Genomic DNA, 26,221 nt, shown 5'->3' on the forward strand with positions numbered 1-26,221 from the left:
TACCTTTTGAATTTAAATCTGATTTGTATATTAAAATCAACTCAATTTTTGCAGAAAATTATTTAAACATAAATAATTTTATATTCAACTCACTTTTAATCAAAATCAACTCATTTAAAAAATATTTTTCTCACGTCATAATAAAATATATGCTTAATATGTATCTGTTGGGCTTTTTGAAACTTAAGTTATTGGTAACTCAATATCAAAATGGATGCCACAAACCAATAAAAAAAAAGTATAATTTGTTAATTCAAATTAACTACTTTTGCGCCAAAACATTTACAAATATTTTTAATAGAAATTGATAAATAAGGGTAACGGTGCAAATATTTAATGACATAAAGCTAGTTTGATAAAAATATAAAAACCTAACTTATTTAATGACATAAACACTACCTTGATAAAAGTATAAAAACCTAATCAATTAGCTTGTTACAGACGTCTCATTTAAAAGACATCAAAGATGTATTTGGTCTCATCAAAATAGCTATTGGAGAAATAAATTTGACAAAAATGTACAAATGTGGCCGTTGAACATGAGGCTGGATTGAGGCTTCCATTGTGGCACGACTCATCATATGCATGTGGGTTGGGGCCCTCAAGTTAGTAACACACCCATGTTAGTCACTGCAGCTCATAATTATATGTTTCACCTATTGTTATGTTAACAAAAATAACCGAATTGTGCACAGACGTTCAATTGCAGAACTCATGAAATAGAATCCGTGACATTCTACTTATTTACTTTTAAAACGCGAAATTATAACCATGGATCGCTAAAAAAAATTCATTAAACTTTGATTCTTAAGCGTGCATCCAATCCAATCTCTATTTCGTGTAAAATCTTCCAAAGTTATATTCCATCTCTTTCCTTCCTAATTCAAAATCATCACAAATGTAGATGAAAACTTAAACTTGTGGACCCTTTTATTTGCCATGGAGTGGACCTTACCTTTATATTTAGGGTTAGGCAAATGATCCATAATGTGCCCACAATTTTTCTCCTTGTTAGGCCACGTGTACACAAACCTCATTCCAAATTTGCAATAAACATCATCCTTACCTTAACCAAACGTTACCTTCCCATTAATTGATTTTTTTAAAAGGAAGACAGTTAAATTTTACTATAAATAGAACTGTTGTGTTTAGGTGGATATCTTAATGAAAATCTAACAAGAAACGTTGGATGAGAATAAAAATGAATGAAGGGAAAGGATTACATTTATGGTTGAGTGGAGGAGTGGGGGGAGGATTTGGTGCTGAGAATAAGTGCTTCTTTAATTAAGCTGTTTTTGATTAGGTGGGATCAGGTGCAATAATTTCTTCCCTACCCTGAATTCATGTCAATTATCAATACTATACTATCTCACTTCAATAATACATGAAAGGAGACAACAAAGTAGTTGTCCTTCTTTCATTTCCTAACGTAAATATCTATGTCATGTCTTCCTATGGAATCTTGTCTATCAAACTCACAACCACAAAACACTTCAACACAACCACATCTTATCTGCCACAAGAATTCTGAGTTTTGCTATTGAAAAATAGTCCTGATCGACCTCAAGTTCGCTACACTGCTTTTTTACGAGGTATAGTCCGTTTTGGATCAGAATCCATAATGGCTGCCCGCCTTCACCGTCTATTGCTCGACGCGGATTCAACCTCAACATCAACAAGTGACATGAATAGGCCAAGAGAGTCATTCACAGCCACAGGTGATTCCAATTTCGACACCAACATGGTGTTTATCTTAGCAGCTTTACTTTGTGCACTTATTTTTGCATTAGGCCTTAACTCAATTGTGAGGTGTGCTCTAAGATGTAGTCACAGATATGCTTTCGAGACACCGGATGAAACAATTGCTCGTTTAGCTTCAAAGGGTTTGAAGAAGAGTGCGTTGCGTAAGATCCCTATAACTGTTTATGGTTCAGGAGGTAGTGCTAGTTCTAGTACTAGTTTTGCAGCTACTGAATGTCCAATTTGTCTTGGGGAGTTTGTGGATGGAGAGAAAGTTAGAGTGTTGCCGAAATGTAACCATGCTTTCACACTCCTCTTGTCCTACTTGTAGACAGTCTTTGATTGAGTATCCAAATCTAACTACTTCTGAAGGTTCATCTGTAGTTGTGAATGTTGTTCCTGTGGCTGCAGGAACCACAAACCAACGGCTTTAAATAACGATCGTGGTTGCATTGGCTTGATATTACGTAGAATCACGATTAAATGTAATAGGCTAAATTGCGGTTTGATGCAGTTGCAGAGACATCAATAACCTAGATTGTGTTCATAGACTTTTTTTCGAAACCTCGGTTTGTAGCCTTGAAGGTATAACATAAAATCTTTTGAATGTTTGTTGTCTGTAAATAGATTGGAAAGATACTTCTGAATGCCTAGATGAAACTTGGTTAAATTTCAGAACTAAATTAAGTAGTAAATTGTGTACTTACCTTGTTGTCTTAAAATTTTGATATATTGTCGTGAATTTACTATCTGATGTGAGACTCATAACATGTCGCGGTGACACCAGTTAAAACTATCTAACACTTTTCTTTATTCTTGGTGTCACCAGTTAAAACTTTGAAACACTTTTCTTTATTCTTTCATATATTTTCTCTTGTCAATTAAGCAAAAGCTAAATTCAGATGCTTTCTTGAAGGGAAATATGAGTACAAGAGCGTATAAAACACCAACTAGTCATGATTGTTACTTTGTTCTCACATAATGGAATCTCAATGTTTCTTCATGTGCTGTAGCTAATATACCCTTTGTGGGTTCCTTAGGCCCCACAGTCTAGGGGAAAGTTCAATCCAGCACTACCTGTGATTATGAATATGAACCAAGTATTGAGAAATGAGGAGAGCCTGCAGCTTGTTGAGTTTGACATTTTTTTAGGCATTATTCCAAATGGACCACTGATTACCTATGTTGCATATTTTCTTCTTTTATTTTGCTTTTGTTTGTTTTTTTATTCATAATCACTGCTACAGAAAACTAAGCATGTGAAGAGAGGTATGAGAATGTGGGCTAGGGTAACTGGCATGTGAACAAATATGGAGTTTGAAATGTGGATAATAGGACATACAAAGAAAACAAATACATAACATGGTTTGAAGTTTTTCATCTTTAGCTTTTTGCCTTTTAGGACTATATTTTAACGGTAAAATGACCCTGTTGAGCTAATATTAGGTTTGTACCCTTATAATGAAGCATATATTGTGTGAATTCATTCCAATACTCGAGAGAAATCATTTTCAATATTGTTTGGCAGTTATTCTTATACCTAAAAATTGATTTTAGAAAGGGAACTCAAAAATAGTTTGATTATCAATTACTATTTATTATTCTACGTCATTGAATTATTTTAGTAAATGATATCTTTGGATAATATTAAGACCCAACGAATTTATAGGCCCAATCCAGCCAAGAGCATTTCATTATTTAACACATAGGTGGACATTCACTTATGGACATCGCATAGGAGCACCGCCTCCACCCTTATTTCGAGTGTTGCACTCCACGCCAACGATTCTAATTGTCTCTTCTATATAAGCATGATTGATTTGAGCATTAGAGCGTTGGAGTGTTAACATTTCCAATCTTTAAGACCAGAGCTGTCACATGACTTTCAATAGTCACAAGCTTTATAAGGAGTGCCAAAAGTAAACAAATTAATGTTGACATTCACTTATGCCAACTATTGAAGAATTACTTGACGAACTTGGTAATGCATCTTGGTTCTCTAAACTCGATCTTCGCCAAGGATTTCATCAAATTCAAATGCATCCACCTGACATACCAAAGACAACATAACTCATCAAGGACACTACGAATTTTACGTCATGCCTTTCGGCCTCTGCAACGCACCTTCCACCTTCCAAGCAGCGATGAGCCGATGAACGCTCTTCTCCAACCATTTCTGCGTAAATTTGTCATCGTGTTCTTCGACAATATTCTCGTCTATAACCAATCTCTTGAAGATCATCTCCAGCACCTTGAACGTGTTTTCACCACTCTCCTACAAGGCGAATATTTCCTGAAGCAGTCAAAGTGCTTATTGGCTCAACGCAGTTTGAATTATTTGGGCCATATTGTCTCTGCTGAAGGTGTTAATCCAAAACCCTAAAAAAATCCAAGCCATCCTTGACTGACCTAAAGGATAGAAAAACACTTAGAAAGGGGGGTTTGAATAAGTGTGACTTTAAAAACTCTTAAGATAAAAACAATTGCACAATGATTTTTATCCTGGTTCGTTGTTAACGAAACTACTCCAGTCCACCCCCTTAGAGTGATTTACCTCACCTGAGGATTTAATCCACTAATCAACCTTGATTACAATGGTTTTCCACTTAGATACCCTCTAAGTCTTCTAGAGTATTCTGATCACAACCTGATCACTCTAGGAACCTTTTACAAATTAATATAAACAAATTCTTATAAGAGTATTACAATACTTCTTAATAAGCTATAATCACAACTGTGATATTTCTCTTAAGTTCTAAGCTTAAATCTCACTAAGATATTACAATGAAGTGAGGTTGAAGATGAAGTTTGAGAGCTTTTTGAATTTGACAGTGTTTCTGTATTTTTGTGCAAAGAGTTCGTATTCAGCTTCTCATCAGAACTTCTATTTATAGGCGTTTTGAGAAGATGACCGTTGGGAGCATTTAATGTGTTGCGTGATCCGTACAGCATTGCATTTAATGTTTCACTCTTTTATCAACTACCTCGAGCCTTGCTTTTCCTGCTTCAACTGACTTTGCCTTTAATAGCTTCTAACGTTCCTTTTGTCAGTTAGCGTAGCCTGCCATCTTGTACTTGCTTCTGATCTGATGTTTGTTGATACAACGTTTGAATTTATCAGAGTCAAACAGCTTGGTGCAGAGCATCTTCTTGTCTTCTGACTTTGAAGTGCTTCTAGCGTGATACCATAAGAACTTCAGTGCTTCTGCTTCTGATCTCAAGTTCTTCTGATGCTTCAATAGACCATGTTCTGATTCTGCTTGACCATCTTCTGATGTCTTGCTAGAGCATGTTCTGATGTTGCATACTTGAACCTTCTGAGTCAGTGCTTCTTGCGCTGAATTGTGCATACTCTTTATATATTTCCTGAAATGAAAAATGCATAGGATTAGAGTACCACATTGTCTTAAGCAAAATTCATATATATTGTTATCATCAAAACTAAGAATATTGATCAGAACAATTCTTGTTCTAACATGACCAACCCCTTAAAAAATCACTGCATTAAGAGGATTCATGGGACTTACCGAATTCTATCGCAAAGTCGTTCAGGGTTATGCATCAATAGCTACACCACTCACATCTCTACTTCGCAAAGATGCTTTCAAGTGGTCTCCTGAAGCCACCATCGCGTTTAAAGCTCTTAAAATGGCCATAACCTCTGCACCTACCTTAGCCCTTCCAGACTTCACACAACCTTTCTACCTTGAAACCGATGCTTCGGGTCTTGCTATGGGCGCGGTTTTAATGCCAAACTCCCATCCAATTTCTTATTTTAGCAAACCCTTTTGTCCCAGACTTCAAAGGTCTTCTACATATATATGTGAACTCCATGATATCACTGCTGCGGTTAAAAAATGGAGACAATACCTGCTTGGTCATCGCTTTACAATTTACACTGACCGCCAAAGCCTTAAAGAACTTCTCACACAAACCATACAAAAACCTGAGCAACAAATATATTTATCCAAACTCATGGGATATGATTATCAGAAATAGTACAAGACAGGGAAATCCAACATCGTCGCCGACGCCCTTTCTCGCATTCTAGACACAATCTCAAGTACGCATATTTTTCTTCTATGCCTAATTTTATATTTTTAGAGCAACTCAAACTAGCATTGACTTCTAGCACCCAATTCACCTCTCTATACAATCAAATTTCCCATACACCATCCCAATTCCCCAACCACAAAATACACCTAGGCCTCATCCTGTTCAATAATCGTATTTGGTTGGATCACTCATTTTCCTTTTGTAACACACTCTTGGAAGAATTCCATAGCTCACCTACGGCGGGTCACATGGGATTTGCCAAAACTTTAGCATGATTGAAAGCTAATTTTTAGTGGGAAGGCATGATAGACCAAGTACATCAATTCATCAAAAATTGTACCATCTGCCAACAAGTGAAATATGAAACAAAGAAACCCTCAGGTCTACTACAACCTCTTCCAATTCCTCAGGCCATTTGGGAAGATCTTTCCCTTGACTTTATCACAAGCTTACCACTTTCCAAAGGACACACTACAATTTTAATGGTAGTAGATCGTCTTAATTTCTAAAGGAGTGCATTTGGCTGCCTTAATTCCTAACTTTACTGCCCACAAAGTTACGATCATCTTCTTTGAAACTGTGTGCAAATTACATGGAATTCCTAGGAGTCTCTTATCTGACTGTGACCCATTATTGATCAGCAAATTTCGGCATGAACTATTCTTACTTTGTGGAACCAAGTTACGCATGAGCACCGCCTATCACCCGAAAATCGATGGCCAAACTGAGGTTTTCAACAGAGTTCTTGAGCAATACCTCGGATCATTTGTGCACCACAAACCATCTCAATGGTCCAACTACCTTTCTTTGGCTGAATGGTCCCATAACACTTCTGTACACTCTACCACTGCTCTCACCCCATATCAAATCACTTATGTCAAAGAACCCCCATGTAATACGGTGGGAGAACTGACTTTTTGAAATGTTGCGGATAGCAAGAGTCGCCACCGACTTTTATTTTATCCAATTAGGAAAGGCAAAAAGAACAGGAAAGACCTTTTTGAAAGAGATTGAGTTCGGGGGTAGGTTATACAAAGGGAAGGTGTAAGCACCCTTTGTATCCATGGTTATCCATGGGCTCTTAATTGCTTAGCTCACTTGTTTATTTGAATTGTTTGAAATGAGTGTAGTGTGTGCTTAGAAAAGCAGTTTGGAAAAGGACTTTAACTTTGTAAGTAAAGTGTAGCCTTTTGAAATTGTTTTGAAAAGAGGTGTATAAAGTAATTTGAGTTTGTTTGAATTGAGCAAGCAATTAAGAACTACCTACCCTAAGTTTAATATCTTTCTTGTTCTTTTCCTTTCGTTAAGGGAAAGAGACTATCCATACCATTAGTTAGTGGAAAGTCCTTTCATTGGATGTAAAGGGACATCGAGGGTCATCGTATTGCCATAGGGCTATCCATACCATAAGGAGGGTAGGATAGGGCTATCCATACCATAAGGAGGGTAGAATAGTCATAAAGGGAACAAGTAAGGATACCTTAGCATTCCAAGGGACTATCATCATTTAATCGAGGGACAAGATCATTTATATCGTTGGCAATGTCGAAAGGACTATGATCTTTTGATGATTTTGAATCGAAGGCAACGGGCTAAGGTATCCCTACGCTCGAGGGACTTGACTATTTTTTTCGAAAGGCAATAGAAGAGAGGGTTACCCTAAAGGTAGGTGTGTGCAGCAATCACGTGTATTATGTTCAGATATATTATCTTGAATTAAGTTAGCTAGCGTTTGATTAAGTTATCTTGCCATACACGCCCTAATTAGCATACATCTAAGCAGTTAATATCAGTAGAAAAATAAAGTGCGGAAAAGTAAACCTAAACTATTACAAGGCTTCGGGATTAGGGGATACATAACCAAAAACGGGGAGTGCGGAAATTAAAGTGCAAGAAAATAAAAATCCTAATTACTATTACATCAAAAAAAATTGGCAAGCTATACACCTTCTAGAATTTAAATGAATAATTAAATAAATAATTAAATGAATAAAAATTACCACACATGCGACAATCATAAAGTATGAGATGAGAAGAGAATCGAGAAAAAACTAAGGTTTAAAAGGTAGAAACCCAACTAATTTTAATTAATCCAAATTAAAAGTCTAAGTTAATTTAAATTAATTAAACCCTAATTACTTATTGGCTAAAAAACTTAATTAACTAATTAATTGAATTAATTATCTTGTCTAAAAGACCTAATTAATCTAATTATTGGCTAGAAAACCTAATTGACTAATTAATTAGATATTAAACTAATTAAAACCTAAGTATAATTTTTTATATTATTAATGGTTGATTTTAGTTAGTGTGGTATGATAAAAAAAAGGAAAAAGGTTAATAAAAACAAACTTAAAAAGAAAGGGTAAAAAAAAAGCAAAAAACAAAAAGGCCCCGGGGGTTGCATCCGGAAACAGAGGGTATGGTCAGAAAAAGTCCAATAGCCCACAAAGCCTAGCACCGTTGATCCAGTATGGCGTGCTCTTGAAGGAACACGGTGGAGCAGCATTCGCCTGGCCTTTTAGATCAGGATCAGAGGAGATCCAACGTCACAGAGTTGAGAAGGTACCATGAGCGTAAATTGACTTGATACACTGAATCTGTGAACAAGAAATAGCAATGAATTGAAAAAAACCAAAAGTGCAAGGAGAAGGGCTCGAACCCAGGTCTTACTAATCACAATCCCACTCTCCAACCAACTCAATCCACGCTGCTATGCTGATAACAATATCATCACCAATTAAAAAAATATTAAAACGAAACCTTAATTTGAATTTTCAAAATAATAAAATGTGGGCCCCAGTATCCTTAAAACAAACGAATCAGAACGCCCCGAATTGCCACGAAGCTTTGACTGGGCACTGAAAAATTCAAACCACCACCGGCGGTGGCCTTCCCATTCTTCTCCGGCGGTCACCAAACGTGAAACCTGCGAAAATAGTCAAAAGCAAAAAGAAAACAACACAGTCCCACCAAATTGGCCATTCCAAGTTCAATGGTGCAGCTATCTCGCCTTGAAAATGTCTGTAGCCCTCACCGAGCTTTTGCCCTAACAATGGAAAAGGTGATCCTTCACGTTCAAGCTTGCATACTAACGTTCCAACCTGTTCTAATGGCCCTCCTGAACATAACCATATACCTCAAACATGTTAATGATGCATGGATAAGTAGACTCGAGTTTTTGAAATTCTTACCAAACGGTATCTTTGAAAGGGATGGTTCTGGGCACTTCCAGGCTTGAGTGACGATTGGAATCAGCTCTTGGGACCTTCAGGAGGATGATTGAATGGTCAGGATCGATTAAAACAGGCAGGATGTCTGAACACAAATTGCTTCTCTTCTTTGAATATTTTGCAGCTTTTGAAACCTTAACTTCCTCTCCAATTTTCGTTCTGCCCTTAGTCTGTTTGTATCAAGTATACATAGGTCTTGAAGTTTAGGTCAACAAAAGAAAAAGAAATCCATGATTGAATGAGTTGGATCTTTGATTGAAAATTTACACCAAAACTTACTATCTTGAGTCCAATCTATTTTTAATCCCTTTTTCCATGTACTTTTGATTCAAAAAGATTGATATTGGATTAATTGGATGCGTTATATAATCTCATTTCATTTAATCATGGTTTATTTTGATTTAATTTGATTTTAAATGAATAAAATCAAAATAAAATAAGATAAAACCATAAAATAATTGGAAATTGATTCATGGACTCCTTATAAACCCAATATCACGTGGATGACTCAAAACACTAAGCCCAATACTCAAAAGTATGAAAATTGTCAATTAGGTTTTCAAGTATTTCTCAAACTCAACTTGCATCAAACGTAACTTTGTCAATTTTGATCACATGAAGATGTTATAAGACTTTTTAGAAATCTTATAGTGTCCTCTAATCTCTCATTTTGGTTTCATCTCAATTGAGTCTTCCATGTTCATGTACTACTATTTGCGAAAAAGTGTCTTTTGCTGACTTTTGAAATGACTTGCAATGTTTTGGCTCATATCTTCAAAATGAAGCATTTTTGGCCTTGCTCTATGAGACTCAGAGTTGTAGAGAATTAAATTTCCTTCAAAATGAGCTTTGGTTGGAAAATTTATGATGAACCATGTGAAAGTTATTGCTGGTCAAAGTTCAGTTGACTTTTAGTTCAAAAACCCTAAATTAGAAACTTTGAGTTTTGTTGATTTCTGAACTTTTCTTGATGAATCTTGATCAATCCTTGATCAAATGATGACTTTGACCTCATATGCTTGATGTTGACCAAAAATCAGGAGTTTTGACTATAAGTTGACCATAGTTTACTTTTAGGTTAGACTAGTTGACTATTGATCATCTGGGCATTTGACTGAGCAATCTTGTACTCTGAGGCTTGAAACTTGGTATGAGAATACTTTGATTCACCTGGGATACCATGGAGTCCACTTGAGGTATCAGAAGTCTCATTTCCCTGAAAAGAAACAAAACCCTAGTTAGAGGCTCGTTGCTTAGGAGAAAAATAGGTTCAATCCTTGTGTGGCCTTGAGCAGTTGGAGATCATATGAGTCTGAGGAGACTGCTTGAGCCAAAATATCTTGAAATATGGAGGGCAAATTTTGGGGTATGACACCCCATACATACCATAATACATACAAGGCCAATCTCCCCTTGAAGCTGTAGACTCCTTAATGAGTAACCGGTAACAGCTTATCACCAAACTACGGGCAAAAATCCTCAAATCACAAGCTGCCATGAAAAATACAACCGACAAACATCGAAGAGACATCACTTTTGAGGAAGGCTCTTATGTATATGTTCGCCTTCGTCCATATAGACAGAAGACAGCTACCCCCACATCTTATACCAAACTTTCCAAATGGTTCTATGGACCCTTCATGATCCTTCAAAAAATTGGGAAAGTTGCCTATAAACTAGACCTGCCAACCAACTGCAAAATTCACCCAGTCTTCCATTGCTCACTTCTCAAATTACACCATGGTCCCATTCCTTCAATTACTACCATACCCCCCATTTCTGTTGACCACCACCCAATCATCACACCATTAGCCATATTGGACACAAAATTCGATTCTTCTACCACTCCTCCAACAAAAATGGTTTTGATACAGTGGTCGGGTTTATCACCAGAAGACACTAGTTGGGAGACTTGGGATACCCTCTGTTCTGATTATCACCTTAAGGACAAGGTGTCTTTTGAAGCACCAGAGGTTGTTAGCCCAATTACAGAAGCAAAATCCAACTCTGCCATGGAAACAGACCCATCAACAATTGCTCTCAACAGGCCCAAGAGAATCACCAAAAGACCCAAGAGACTTGAAGACTAAATCAGGATATTGTCACCTGCACAAGAAGACAAAGAAGGAAGAAGCTTCCAAAATTTGTTATGATTTATTAGTTGTACTAGATTTCCTCTATTAGTTGTACTAAATTTACATTCCTAAGTTTAAGGGATTTCATCCTTATCGTACCAGAATAGTCAGTATTGTATGCCTATATATTGTACTCATTTCCATGAATGAAGGGTATCAGAAAACAATTATATTTGAGTTTTATCTCTTCTTAAGGAGGATTCCCTTGTCCTACTAATTCAAGGTATCATATCCCTAACAATTGTCCTTTAAATTTATTGTATTGATGATTGGTTCAGAGAGGGAGTTGAGTTGTGAACATAGTCATTTTGACATTAATATATTTCGCTTATGTGTAGGTGTTGTAAACAATGCATGACCTTTTAAGGTTGTACTTTGATCATGATTTTTTTAATGTCTTTAGTGTTATTAACGTTCATACATCTCTAAGAACATATCGTCGGCCAAAACCTAAATGTTCTTGTCCACAACTTAAAGAGTAGTCCTCAGATTTAGGTGGATTTGGATTTTGGAGTCATTACTTGACTACCCATTGACTAGTTGAAAAGTAGGCATACTATAGAATGTTTGAATTCTCGCTCAACCGAAAAGACAAAGTCTTTCTAAAGCAAATCGGGAATAACAGTGAAATCTATTTGGATGACCTTGTTACCAACACCCGGGGTGATATGTCTAATTCATATGACAATGCTGACCATTTTCAAACAGGTCAGAAATTTCAACATGCCTGGTCTTAACTATGCCAACATCATGTTCTAAGCTATCTTGAACCAAAATTATTAGCAAAAATTTGAAACTGGCATTATTTGATATCCAAGTTGAAATTATTTCCAAAATTACTTGAACCAACATCATGTTTAGAATTACTTGTATAGGTCGAATAAATCAATTTATCTACTTAATCCCTAAACTATCATTAACTTTTTTATTTAGTTTCTAAACCATATAAATATCATAAATGATCTTCAACTATACAACTGCCAATTTAATCTTTAAAATATATGAAAAACTATCAATATAAACCTTATTAATTTTATAACATAAATTAACATACTTTAAAAACTATTTATTATATTTATACGTAGAGTGGAATTTATCCATTTCTAACTTCCTTAAAGAATAGAAATTTGGTATGTCTCACAAGATTAACATTATTCCATAAATTAAAAAAGCAGAATTCCGCAAACAAAGTAGAAAAAAGTTCTAATTAGTACAAAATGATAACAAGAACATAAAGATTCACACGATTACATAACACAAAGTTTTCTTCACTTGGACAATTCTGCAGAGAGATTGGTAGCCAAAGATGTAATGGTTGAAGGAGATATAGCCCTTGAGCCAGCAAGATACCATTTCTTAATTGTCTCTGCAACATTGGCATTCTCTACTACATACTTTGAATCTTCTTTCCCCTCCAAAGATACCACAATCTGTACAACAAACAATCATGTTATCGGTTAGATTCATTAAATAACTAATGTATCTGATGTATATATAGACCAGATATTTCAACTAATTCTAAGATTGAATAGGATCAATTAAGGTGGCTAATGCCGAATGCTGCTTGCTACATTACCTCAGCAGTTGAAGAATTTGCAGGGAAATGATATGTGATGACTGAATTTTTCTTGAAGTACTTAGACTGGAAAAATTCAATAGCTTTTTCCAATGCTTCTTCTTCTTCATCCTCATATTTGTCATCAGCTGCCAAACGGTCCCTCACAGCAGTCTCAATCTGAACACCATATTGTGCACCCTTAATCTCCTTAATCACCACAAGTCTAATTACCTTCTCCACAGGAGCTGCACATTTACACATTCACTTTTATTAGCCTTTGTCAATATAATTCTAGTAATTTTATTTGTGTATCAAAAAGTCATAGTAACCTAATTGATTATGAACTAACTTTGTTATAATGCTAGATATGTATGTACAATTGACAAATTTTTGTTACCAAAATGACATTTATGATTTATGAAATTTTGATATCCGGTATTAAGACCGATTAATCTAAGGAGATCAATTCCATCGTAGGACTCATTTAAAACTAGAGCAAAGCTCTGAATGGTCTAGCAAAGCTCTGAATGGTCCGACTCAACATAAGGAATCATGAGAGAAACACACTCTCAGAGCCCAGCCTTCACCAACAAGTCATCGCTTGTGTTACATTTATGATATAATGAACATAGTTGTTCAATTAATTGAAACAATTAACAAACTATAGAAACTAATTAAAGCTTTGTCAAAAAACCATAGACACTAATTAAGATAATGTTGAATTGTAAAAGGGATCCGAAGTTACCAGATATGAGAGCATCAAAGAAGTCATCACTATCTTCCAACTCCTTAGCAGATTTACCTTTCCATTGTTGCAAATGGTTAACTACCTCAGGTTCCAAATAAACCCCAATAGCATAGAATTTCACTTGGAGAAAATGGATCTCCATGTCAGTAATCCCTGATCAAAAAAAGAAATCAAGTTATACTATATCCACTTATATCAGAGTTCAATAACTGATCTGGAACGAAAATCTACATCTCCAAGATCAAGAAACTTACCATGACCAAGGAGAGAAAGAGGCTTGGTAGTAGTGATCTTGGCAGGGTAAGAGATTTCATCAACCAAAACCGTTTCACTTGCCACTGAAACAAACAATTAATCAATAATTAGAATCAATAAACAAAAGTTAATTAAGCAAGATATTTGGATTGATTGAGAAAGAGGTAGCTCTTACTAGTTATTGTCTTTGTTAGAGATAGAGATAAAGACAGAGGAAGTAGAATTGTGATGAGAGGATTTGAGAGAGAAAGTTAGAATGAGGTGTAAGAATGGTAGAGTGATTTTATAAGGTTGTTTGTTAGAGAAATAAAATTAAGGTGGTAGGTAGATCGAGTTGACATAGTTTGTGATTTTTCGGTCACAAACAACCTAAACTTCTTCTACCTAATAATTTCGTGAAACTAATGAATATGTTTAATTTTTTATATAAATGTGGTTGAGTTTATGAATGTTGTTGATGTTGGCATGTAGTTTGGTTTGAAGTCAATTACGTTGTCTTTGACTCATTGGAATTTCTTCGGCCACCAATGCGGGTTGGTGGCACGAGCACCACCGTTCATTCTATGAGCATGACGACCTAGTTTACTACCTACCCCATCATTATCAATAATTAAGTATAGTACTACTAGTACTATTTTATGCCCACCTCTATTTTGTATTCTTCTGCCACATTTGCCTAACCAATTCATACTTTGTTAATAACTTTTTTTTGTTTTTGTTTTCATGTTCTGGGAACCCTTTTATTTGAGGCACAAGTGAAGTTCTGAGATATGAAAAAGCATGAATATTCTAATTAGATCTCAGATCTCCAGCTAAATCAAATAGTTTAAGTTGTGCTTCCAGCAAAACATACTCATGAGCTTAGGTTATCATTCAATTTTAGAAAATTATATTTGTCTTTAGTATGCAAAAAAAGCAAGATAAAGCAAGAACGTATTGATGTAACGTTGTATTTAAGACTGGAAAAAAATGGTGAAGGTTGCATTGATAAAACAAGATAAAGCAAGGATATAAAAAATTATACTGTGTGGCGAAGAAAAATTGGGTGTTGGGAATTTAATTCCAGTAAAGAATCAGTTTTCAAGTTTTTTTTTTAAAGCTTAATTGTAAGTATCTTATATCGGATAATATATGGCCTAAACATGTCCTTATAAGTAGGTCAATCCTCACTCTACAAGCCGGTTTTGTAGAGTGAGTTAAGCTCAACCACATTTCTTAACATGGTATCAAGAGTCTCGTTTAAGATTCGGTGGGCCACCTTCTATAGTTTCCGCTATCAGGCCACCCGCCATTTATTTCCACGCTCCAGTTGTCTAGTCTTGGACGTGAGGGGGTGTGTTAAGAGTCTCACATCGGACAATACATGACATGAACATGTCCTTATAAGTGGGGGTAATCCTCACCCTACAAGCCAGTTTTATAGGGTTGAGTTAGGCCTAACCACATTTCTTAACATTGTCAGATCGATGAGTATGACTCAAACTTTTTTGAAATTATTTTACAATTTTCTGAATTTTTTTATTGTTAGATTTAATATACTTTAAATTTCAACAGTTGGATATCTTTTAATTAGATTAAATGGTTAGATCTTAAAAAATAATAAGCGTGGACACTCAATAATATTGCACCACCTTAGACCGGTAAAGTTAAAATTTAATAGAATGAACTGAATTGAGACTAAAAAGTAACGTTTAATAATTAAGGGATAAAATTGAAAATATAAATTAAATTTAAGGAATAAATGTCTTATTAAGTACCTTACATTTTTCACGGTGAAAATGTTAGAACTTGAAATCATTCTTTTGGTAAAAATTGAAGATTTGAATGTGGAGAGTGAGAGGGAGAGATAGAGGAGAACTAGAGAGAGATAATTAAGGGTGAGAATTAGGGATGAAAATAGGTTAGGTTATGCTAGGCTTGGGTCTGACCTACGATAAACTTGAAAGGCCTGAGCCTGGCCTACGGCTTATAATAGGCTCTCTTTTTTGACCTGGCCTTTTTAAAAGTCTGGTCTGGCTTGAAAGCCTATTTAAAAGCCTATTTTTCATTATGGTTTTCAATTAATCCATATTATTTAAGAAGTCATATAAGCCTTCCTATATATGCATATATAGGCCGGCCTATGCAGCCTTTGTTCTAATATATATATGCATATATAGGCTTGTCTATTTAGCTTTTTTTCTAATATACATGCAAATATAGGCCGATCTATTTAGCCTATTTTTAATATACAAATATAGGCCGGCCTATAAGCCTTCATAGACTTTTTTAATAGCTTAAGCTTGACCTATTTTATTAAATAGGCTTTTAGAAAAGCCTAAGCCTGACCTTTTTGTTAAATAAGCTTGGTCTGGCCTGACCTTATATAGGCTAGGCCATAGGCCCCTGTAGGCCAGCCTGGCCTATTCCCACCCCTAGTGAGAATGTATATTTTCGTTAATATTAATGAAGATGCCTCAAAGGAATTTATACAATCAATTACAAGTGAATTGAGACACAAGTTGCATCAACAAATAATTGGAGAAAAAAATTCTCGGACTTGTAACCAATTACAGCTGTTAAAAACAGAAAATAACAAACAGTGGTAACTAATTACTGCGAATGCGTAACCTATTACATCAACTCCAAAATCACTTTTCTTCAGATTATTTGACTTATGTTGACACCTGAAACCAGTTACAGTCCCGTGTTAATCGGTTACAACACTTGAATTACTAAAAATTTCATAACACACCACATTAATCCAAGTGCTCTAAGTCTTCCATGCTCATGTTTATCTTCAACCTTTTGAACACTTCCTTCCTAACAACTTCCCCGAAATAGTGAAACCTCATCTCAATATATTTTTTCCTCCCATGTACAATTGGGTTCTTAGCAAGATTGATTGCGGAAACGTTATCAACCAATAGCATTACAGCGTCACCCTCATTGCTGCCCAGCTCAATCAATAGATTGATTAGCCACACGACTTAGCACGCACACAACGAAGCAACAATATACTCAGCTTCACAAGACGAGCGTGCCACTACCGGTTCCTTCTTGGAACACCATGAGATTGGTGTTCCATCGAACATAAATATGTATCCAAATGCATACTTTCGATCATTTTTATCTCCACATTATTTGAAATCGATAAAATTGAGTAAATTGCAATTTCAACCTGTGTCCGCTATGAGAAAGAGAATTCCACCGCCAATAGAACCTTTGACATATCTTAGAATCCTCTTGATTGCTTCCAAGTGAGACACCTTTAGTATTTCCATAAATCTACTCACAATACCGACACTAAATGACAATTAGCCTCCTATATTGAGTTGGATTAACATCTTGCTCATCCTCATTCTTAGACAACTGTAATCTTGGTTTAGCTGGAGTAATTACAGCATTACAATGCTCCATTTCAAACTTCTTCAATATTTCTAGAGCATACACTAGTACAAATAACGCATCTAACATCGGACACTAAATGTATTTTACCTCGACATTAGAAACGAGGTAAACAAGGTCTTCATAAAAAGTAAAGACTTATCACCTCAATGTTTAAAACACTGAGGTCTAATTTTTTTAGCGCATGGGTTCGAACCCTAGCTTCTGCACTTTTATTATTTACAAAAACTAGCGCTCTTTTATCTCGATTTACTATGAAAACTGAGGGGTTCTTAATTTTTTTAATAAATTTCATTATATTGTTTACACATAACATTAATAAAATTATTTATTTACAGACAGTGTTTATCCAGAATATTACATTTTTTACACAGAAAAAAAATTAATTGTCCATGAAGATTATATGTTGGATCTTCAAATCCCTTGATATTCTCAACAAAAAAAAAGTATTCTCTGATATGAACAAAAAAAGGTTAGATAAATAAATAATTTTTTCAGCGCATGAGTTCGAACCCTAGCTTCTGCATTTTTATTATTTACAAAAACTAGCGCTCTTTTATCTCGGTTTACTATGAAAACTGAGGGGTTCTTAGTTTTTTTAATAAATTTCGTTATATTGTTTTAGACATAACATTAATAAAATTATTTGTTTATAAACTACACTGTTTATCTAGAATATTACATTTTTTATATAGAAAAAAATTAATTGTCCATGAAGATCATATGTTGGATCTTCAATCCCTTGATATTCTCCACAAAAAAAAGTATTCTCTGATATGAACAAGAAAGGTTAGATAAATAAATAATTTTCTGCTCAAATAAATACTTAAGAACACAAACTTGAAACCAAAATAATTGTTTGCTCTTGCCATCCATCATAGAGAATTATTCATGGAAAACACTCTTGTAAACCTTAAAGACTCTTGTAAACCTTCAAATCCTTGATATTCCGAGGAATAACAAAAGACGGTGCATAATATTCTGGGAAACAAAAAAGGGTTAGATAAATAAATGATTTTCTCTTAAAGACTCTTGCAAATCTTAAAGTGCTTCATAGTGTTTCATAATGCTTTTATAATAGAAGTTATTTATGTTTCACGCGGATCACTAAAGATAATATCTTGAGTGTTGATAGCCATGAAATGGACGTCAAGGATTTGATTAAGGATTTGATAAATATCCTCAAATTTAACACTAAATGTTTCCTCGATTTTTAGGAAAACTGACGGGTTAAAACATTTATTTATAAATAAATAATACAATTAAAATAGAGGTTCCAATGTTCCCTCGGTTTTATATGAAAACAGATGGGCTAGAACATTTAATTTATAAATAAAAAATACAATTAAAAGAGAGGTTAGAACAACGACGTGGCACACGTGCATTGTAATCATATCACTAAAATAGCAATGATCAACTATATTCAAGTCGTAACGCCTCTTTTGGATTATCAAGGAGGCTTTTGAGCTATTTAAACGTCTTGTTACCAACTCTCAGTGTCTCGTAACGTCTTCAAATATTGTTTCAAAGTCTTTTCTTATTTTCAACATCTCATTACCAACTCTTTGTATCTTGTTTCCTTGTTTCAAAGTCCTATTGTTTCAAAAGTGGGTGCAAATCTGTTGTTCATTATCAATGAAAAGTATGTAGATTTCAAGGATTTCGATCGTTTTAAATTAAGGAAAGTTGTTAACAAACAAAGGTCGAATGATTACTTTCACATTCTTCATGGCGCGTTTAATACTTTCAAAATAGATTTCAATGAAAAGTATGTATCGTCGCAAAATGAACGGAGCATCTTTCGTTTTTGAAAAGGTTTTTAGTTGAAAAGCCAAAAGGAAAAAATGTTTAAATGATTTGAAGTAGATTTTAGGTGGATATTAGTGCGAAATGGCCGAGATATTCATCTCGTATTCAAACACTTAGGGAAAGGTTGAAAATTCTTCCAGCTTGCCCGTTTGATACAATTTTATTGAAAAGAGTTAGACGAGTTCATTTTTAACTCGTTAATAGTGGGTGAGTATCAAATGACCGAGATATTCATATCGTATTCAAATACTCGTGAGAAAGGTAGGATACTCATCCAGCTCGCACGTTGACTGCTTATTGAGTTTGAACATAACTCGCTTAATTAAAGTGTCTTGACTGGATCATAATTAATCGAATGGCCAAGACATTCATCTTGTATCCAATTAATTTAAGAAAAGGTTGGATATTCATCCTGCTCGTCCATTCAATCTGTTTATTTAGAAAAATATTTTGCAAAGAAACGACTTGACGTTGGATCAAGAGCTTGAAATTTTATTATGAAAGTTTTTTAGTTAGTCAGAAGAGATACTCGATGTTGGATTGAGCACTCACACTGCAATCACTTTGGATTTGATTTGGAAAAAGACTCGACATTGGATCGAGTTTGTTTTGATGTTTTTTATGAAAGTGATTGATTTTGATTCTACCCTATTCTTGATTAACAATCACAAATCAATAAACAAAAGTAAATGAAATACGGTAAAATCATAACAATGTCAAGGGAATGGGGGTACATTTGTCCAATGAGGATATAATGAAGTAAAATGAAGGATATAAAGAAATGTAAACCAGACCGATGACACACAAACACAATAATTAAAAAAGTGCAAGTAATGGAATGATTTTGAAATAATTGAAAGAAATTTGTTTATGAATGCTCAGATTACTTAATTAAATTAAGAGATTAATAAATAGAAATGACATTTTATTTTAGCAAAATTAATTAATTAAAATTGATTAAATTAATTAATTGAGCTAATTAGAGATAATCATCAAGAATAATCAATTAAAATTTAATTCAATTGACTAATCATGATAATTAAGTGTAATTAACAAAACCAACTAATCAAAACAATGTTTAATTAATTAATTTATATTAACTAAAAGAAAAATAGTTGAAATGATTTTTTTATTGAATTTTGAAATAATACAAAAAAGTGTGGTGGTGTTTAATTAAAGTGGGATGATGGTAAGAAACTCAAGTAAGTTGCATTGGGCCCAGAACCATGGCCCAGATAACTTGAAGGACAACCCAAACAAGGGGGTGCGTACAAAAAAAAAGTGGTGACTTTAAATATGGATTGGGCCTAAAGGACCAAACTCTCAAACCCAAAAAAAATTGAAATGGAGTGGCGGAAACCACCTCCAAGGCTCCAAACAATCCGCAGCCCCTCGACAATTTCTACTTCTCTCTCGCTTCAAATCCCTTTCCTCTCATCCACCTTGTTTCACGTCATCTTTGTTTTTCCCTATCTCTTTTCTTCATTCAAACCTACACTCTCTTGTTCCCAGATTTCTCAAACTCTATCTCCTGTTTATCAACTGCTACTATTCCTCTTTCGATTCCTAGTCTCAACATTGAACCAATCCTCAGATTCAACTCGTTCTCCCATTAAAAGAACAAAACGATCAAATAAAGCACCCAACTAGGTCACGCAACCAACGCTAGCAGTAATTGTGAAATCAACCAAGAAAAAAAGTAAGCCCTAAGATCTTATACTTATCATAAGCAACAAAAATAACGAACTAAAAGAGTCATTCACACAGTAACAACAAAATCAAGAAATGGAAGAACATAATACGACCTAGAAGCAAGTTGACAATAATAACAAAAACGAAAAAGGAAGAAACATGACTACCTACGGAGAGGAGTATTTCTCCGATGTATACTCAGGTACGATATGTCATTGCTTTACTTTTGTCCCTTGATTCCCTCTTCTCCTAACCTTTTTCGTGATTCGAGTTTTTTCGTTGTTGGTGTGTTGTTGTTATTGTATCGTTACATTTGTTGTTGTTGCGAGTTGCTGCGTACCGATGGATATTGTTGTGATGTGTTGATGATATAATTGGAGGAAGATTGTTTCTGGTGTTTTTGGCAGAGCTTTGATGCTACTCTTCCTCCCCCTTTTCTCATGGTTTAAGGCTGTTTATATAATGTAGGAGATTTGAAATATTGAGTGAAAAAGAGAAGGAGAATTGAGGGGGAATTAGGATGAAAATTGGGTAGAATTGGAGGGAGAATTTATTGGAACTTTGAGGGAAGATGTGTATGATCCGTGTGACATTCCATGAAGAAATGATGGCCCTTGATTTTTGTAAGAGAAATTTTATAATTTAAAAATACTAGAATGCACACATGTCACTATTTTAAATGTAACTTTTAAATTTAATTTCCTTTTTAATAGGGATTATGGGAGTTGTGGTAATAATGAATGATTTAGATTTATTCTTCTTTCTTATTTTCATGTTTTCTTACTAATAATTTTTTTTTTACAATGAGAGGTTAGGATGTATTTATATCAAATTCTGTAGTAATATGAAATTGTAAGGAATGAATCGTGTTTCTTTGAAATTTGGATGAATGTTTAGTGAATTTTGAATTATGAAGTGCATTGTGAAACTTGAATATGAAATGTTGAAATGGGTTTGGAATGTGAGTTTTGCTTGAGTTTTTGTTTTACTGTCAGAAGGAAAAATATGAACAAGAGAATGCAAGATGTGGTCCCAAAAAAATGCTTTGGCTTGGCTTGGCTTCAAAAAAAAAAAAAAGTGGTTTGCAAGTGCTTTAAAAATATGGCTAACAAAAAAAGACATGGAAAAATTCAAGAATTGGCTTAACACAAAACTCACATGTAATCTTAAAAATGGCTAAAAGGAAGCACTTGAAATGTAGCTTACATGGCTAGGACTTGTGACTTGAAATTGAATTGAAATAACTCAAAATTAACAAAACATTTTTTTTCATTTTGTAATTAAATTAAAAAATTTTGAAAAAATAAAATAAACAGTTCATTTGAAAAAGTGACCAAAAATCAAAATTGAACATGAATTCCAAAAAGGTTCACTTTGAGTGGCTTTGACCTAAAAATGGTTTTTTTTTCATAAAATAAACTATGCATCCGACGAATGGAAACACCGTAGAAGAGGCAAAAATAGGGTATGACACATGCCTCGTAGATTTCAAGCCTTTGTCCCGCACACAATGAGCCAAATTACATTGATCCTTGAAGAGGTGGAAGAAGAGCCCCAAAGTCGACACACTTTTCTTGTACTCACATCAATGCTAGAAGGCATTGACGTACGCCCAACTCATAGGGTGTAGCTGTGAAGGGATAGTTACAAGTGCTTCAAGACGCCAAACTCAAAGATGTTAAAAGGAATAAGAAACCAATTAAAGAAAATAGGTACTTGTGAAAAGAAATGACACATATGTCATATTTATTGCATATCCTTTTATCTTCATTCGGTGAAAACACCCCCTAGTATGATGAGGACCCTACTTTGATAAAAGCATGATCATGATTGTATCCGCAAACAACGACAAAAGTAATATCCAACATCTCTGGATCTACTTAGTCTGCTATAATATTTCCCTTGCATTCCTTCTCATGATTGGTGATACATCCATAGCGACAAACTCCATCGGGGGAAAAGATAGATCAAAATAGGAACTTAAAGGGATTTCAAACTTGAATACACAACTTATTGACAACATATACCTAGGGTAGAGAAATTAATTTAGGACAAAGCAATAATATCTATAACCTAACGAAAGGAAACAACAAAGAATGAAAAAAGATACTCAAATTGTACCTTAAAAAAGAAATGAAGGTAAAAATGTGTATGTTGAGGAAACAGTGACAATAAACTTGAAATGAAGACATGCGTAAGAAGTTTGGCAGTGGCAAGGAAAGCCACGTGCAAAGAAGAAGAAGAAGAAGAATTTCCTGAAACCCACAAATGGTGAAAGGAGGAAATTGGCAAGTTATAAAGTTTTTTTAACTATTCTCATTGTGGTGAGTCACACAATATCCTACAATAGGGAACAAGAGATGCACCACTAGTGGTCCAAATTCCCTCAAAATTTTTCTCAGGACACTTGAGTGACCAGAGATAAAAGAAAATCATTACTGAAAAACTAGGCATATGTGTCAAGACCTCCCTGGAAAACGTCATATATTGCAAGAAAAATGCTTAATGTATCATTTGGTCCCTTAACTTGATTTCATGTTTCAATTTCTTCCTTTATTTAATAAATGTTCATTTTAAGTCCCTTAAATCAAGTTTCATTAGCCACATTGGTCCTTTCCGTTAAATTTTGTCAAAATTCGTTAAGTCTAATAGTGGTGGCACTCCAACTGGTATTAATTTGGTTGATCTGGAATTGTTTTTAATTGACATGGAATATTTTATTATAATATATTAACCTTTTTCTATCTTCTAAAAAAACCTAGCCGCCCCGTCTCTCTCTCTCTCTCTCTCTCTCTCTCTCTCTCTTTCTCTCTCTCTCTTCTCCCTCTATATGTTTCTCTCTTCTCCTTCTTTCCCTCTACGGCTCTATGTGAAAACCTAACTTTTCTCACAAACACATCTCCCTCAAAAACATTTTTCAATTCCTAACTCACTTTTTCACTGACCCATCATTCTCAATAATTGCTTCCCTCTTCAACAATTTCTCTAACCCTGATTGTAAACATGATTGTATCAGATTTTTTTGAATCAATAAAATATTGGATTAATTCAAAAAACAATACAAAACATGGTGATCTCTAAGGATCCAACCCAAACAAAGCACCTACAACAAAAGTTGAGCTATATAATCCCTATATTTTCTAGTATACCACCCCTCATGTATGATGATATCTTTGATGCTATTTACAAATGTATTACTATCATAACTTTGTCCAAAACAAGTATCATTCCTATACTTCCAGCAAAAGTAGATAGTCTCAGCAAGAGCCAACTTCATAATGCCACACTTCTTGCCTTTGCCACTACAATACCTTGTAATCCAAGCTTTCTCAATATGCCATTGTTGAGGAGTCCTCTCAATCCGAAGCCACTGCAGAATGCTTTTCCAAATATACTGAATAGATTTACAGTCAAAGAACATGTGCTCGATTGATTCCTCATCCGAGCAGAAATAACAATTAACATCCAAAGCAACACCAAATTTCCTCAATCGCACTTTCATAGCAAGCCTTTGGTGACATGCTATCCACAAACAGAAAACAGCCTGAGGTCTGGCTATATTTCTGTCCAAGAGAATGTGCCAATCTACATTTGGCTCCAAGTGCAGCAAACCTCTATAAATCTCTCCCATAGTGAATTTTTTATCTAACAAGCTTTTATCCCATCTAGCTTGAATCTCCATGGTGTCATGTCTAGCTTTCAGTATTCCCTTGCTAATCCAAGACGGAGTGCTAGGCCCATTCATTTGCATTAGGTCTTTCCCTTTGATGAAATAACTGTGCATCCACGTAACCCACAAACAGTCAATTTTCTTCCTAAGATCCCACAGGAGTTTAAGCATAGTAACAGTGTTCCACCTGTTCAAGTCAGTCAGATTGTACCCACCTTTAGCCCGAGGCTTGCATAAAGTTTTCCAAGCCACCAGACTTTTTCTGCTAGGAGTCAAGCCTTCAGTCCAAATAAAAGTCCTACACGTTACTTGAATTTTATTAAGCACAACTTTAGGGATAGGGAAGCACTGTAGTCAATAGTTGGCTATAGCAAAACACACGGAACTCACCAATTGAACCCTGCCTGCTTGACTGAGAAGTCTCGAGCTCCAGGGATTCAGTCTATGGAGGATTTTCTCAATGAGAGGGAGATAGTGATCCCCTGATAATCTTTTGCAAGACAGAGGTACACCAATGTACCTGAAGGGTAGGGCCCCTTCTCTAAAACCAGTCACTTCAAGAATCTGCTGCTTGATGTTGTCCTCAATAGCCCCCATATAGACATAACACTTCAGGGGATTCACATTCAGGCTTGTGGAATTAGAGAAAATCTAGACAGTATGACAAAGCATTTGAACAGAATTTTTGTCTCCTCTAGCAAAAAGAAGAACATCATCTACAAAGGACAAATGTGTAAGAGTCAGCTTCTTGCATTTGGAGTGATGTTTGAACTGGGGATCAAGCTGCATTTGGTGCATAAGTCTACTCATGCACTCCATAACTATAACAAATAGGTAAGGAGAAATGGGATCACCTTGCCTTATTCCCCTAGCAGCATGCATCATCTTTGAGTGTTCTCCATTTATATTGTACCTGTAGGTCACAGTTTTTACACCAGTCATGATCCAATTGACAAATTGATTAGGTAAGCCTATTTCAAGAAGAACAATTTCTAAAGCTTTCCAATTCAACATGTCATAAGCCTTCTGTAGATCAAGTTGGATCATGCATCTAGGAGCGCCTTGCTTCCTAGTATAGCCTCTGATTAATTCATATGCCAGCAAAATATGCTTACGAATTTGTTGGCCTGGTATAAAAGCAGCTTGACTGTGACCTATGATAGTACCAATGACTCTAGCCAATCTAGCAGTTAGCACTTTTGAGTACAGTTTGTAGACTGTGGAGCAACAGGCTATAGGCCTGAAATCAGTAAGAGTCTTGGCTTGAGGAGATTTAGGAATGAGGGTAACTAAGGTAGTGTTGAAGCCTTTGAACATAGTGTTGTTCCTGAACCAATAGCAAATAGTATTAATCACATCTTGCTTTATGGTGTTACAACAGCTCTTAAATAACTTGGCATTGTAACCATCTAAGCCTGGAGACTTAGCATCTCCCATACCATTCAAAGCCTAAAAAATTTCTACCTCAGTTATGTCTTGAACCATTGCTTGCCTTTGCTCAAGAGAAAGTTGATTTCCTTTCCTCGTGACACTAATATCCAATTGCTGCAGGTTCTTGTCTTCTCTACCCATGTGGTTACCATAATACCTCAGCACCTCATCAGCTATCTCATCATTAGACACCAATTCAGTACCATCAGGCCTGCTTATGATTGTATAAGCTTTGTGTGTGTTGTTCTTAACATTGTATTTGATATTGAGGAAACAACCAAGCAGATTTGGTTCAATACACTCGGATGAAGATATGGTGGCAAAATATATGAAGGAACCTCATACTAGGTTGATTTGGATTACATGTCATATTTTTTTTTGTGTGCATTGTCTATATGATGAACTCCAAAATCAGTAATTTATAGTATAAGAAGTCTTATTAACATGGGATTAATAATTTCATTTCATCTTTCAGGAATTTTTCTAAACAACCCTGTTAGTTTTATG

General features: G+C 35.0%; 2 protein-coding genes and 1 pseudogene across 2 annotated transcripts; 1 reads left to right on the forward strand and 2 right to left on the reverse strand.

Annotated features, from left to right (window-relative positions):
* Positions 1 to 1,167: 1,167 nt before the first annotated feature.
* LOC131655561 (RING-H2 finger protein ATL74-like) lies at positions 1,168 to 2,442 on the forward strand (annotated as a pseudogene).
* Positions 2,443 to 12,215: 9,773 nt separating this feature from the next.
* Positions 12,216 to 14,115, reverse strand: LOC131655562 (chalcone isomerase-like protein 2). The gene is made up of 5 exons (XM_058925407.1): positions 13,901 to 14,115; positions 13,725 to 13,808; positions 13,468 to 13,623; positions 12,741 to 12,967; positions 12,216 to 12,594 (listed from the first exon to the last, which is right to left on the reverse strand). Coding segments are annotated over exons 1-5 (630 nt in total). The 5' UTR covers positions 13,902 to 14,115; the 3' UTR covers positions 12,216 to 12,432.
* Positions 14,116 to 23,716: 9,601 nt separating this feature from the next.
* LOC131657959 (uncharacterized) lies at positions 23,717 to 24,880 on the reverse strand. Its single transcript, XM_058927301.1, has 2 exons — positions 24,804 to 24,880; positions 23,717 to 24,581 (listed from the first exon to the last, which is right to left on the reverse strand). Exons 1-2 carry the CDS (start codon positions 24,878 to 24,880, stop codon positions 23,717 to 23,719), a joined length of 942 nt encoding a protein of 313 aa, XP_058783284.1.
* Positions 24,881 to 26,221: the final 1,341 nt, after the last annotated feature.

Source organism: Vicia villosa, linkage group LG3 (assembly GCF_029867415.1).
Source record: "Vicia villosa cultivar HV-30 ecotype Madison, WI linkage group LG3, Vvil1.0, whole genome shotgun sequence".
Lineage (NCBI taxonomy): Eukaryota > Viridiplantae > Streptophyta > Magnoliopsida > Fabales > Fabaceae > Vicia > Vicia villosa.

Bases quoted from the DNA above. Each gene is read 5' to 3' on its own strand.
- LOC131655562 (XM_058925407.1), bottom strand. The intron at 13,624-13,724 runs GTAAGTTTCTTG...TTTTTTGATCAG, and splicing joins TCTTTCTCTCCTTGGTCATG to GGATTACTGACATGGAGATC. The intron at 12,968-13,467 runs GTAACTTCGGAT...GTAAATGTGCAG, and splicing joins CTTTGATGCTCTCATATCTG to CTCCTGTGGAGAAGGTAATT.
- LOC131657959 (XM_058927301.1), bottom strand. From the start codon at position 24,880: ATGGGGGCTATTGAGGACAACATCAAGCAGCAGATTCTTGAAGTGACT. The intron at 24,582-24,803 runs GTACATTGGTGT...AGTAACGTGTAG, and splicing joins GAAGGGGCCCTACCCTTCAG to GACTTTTATTTGGACTGAAG.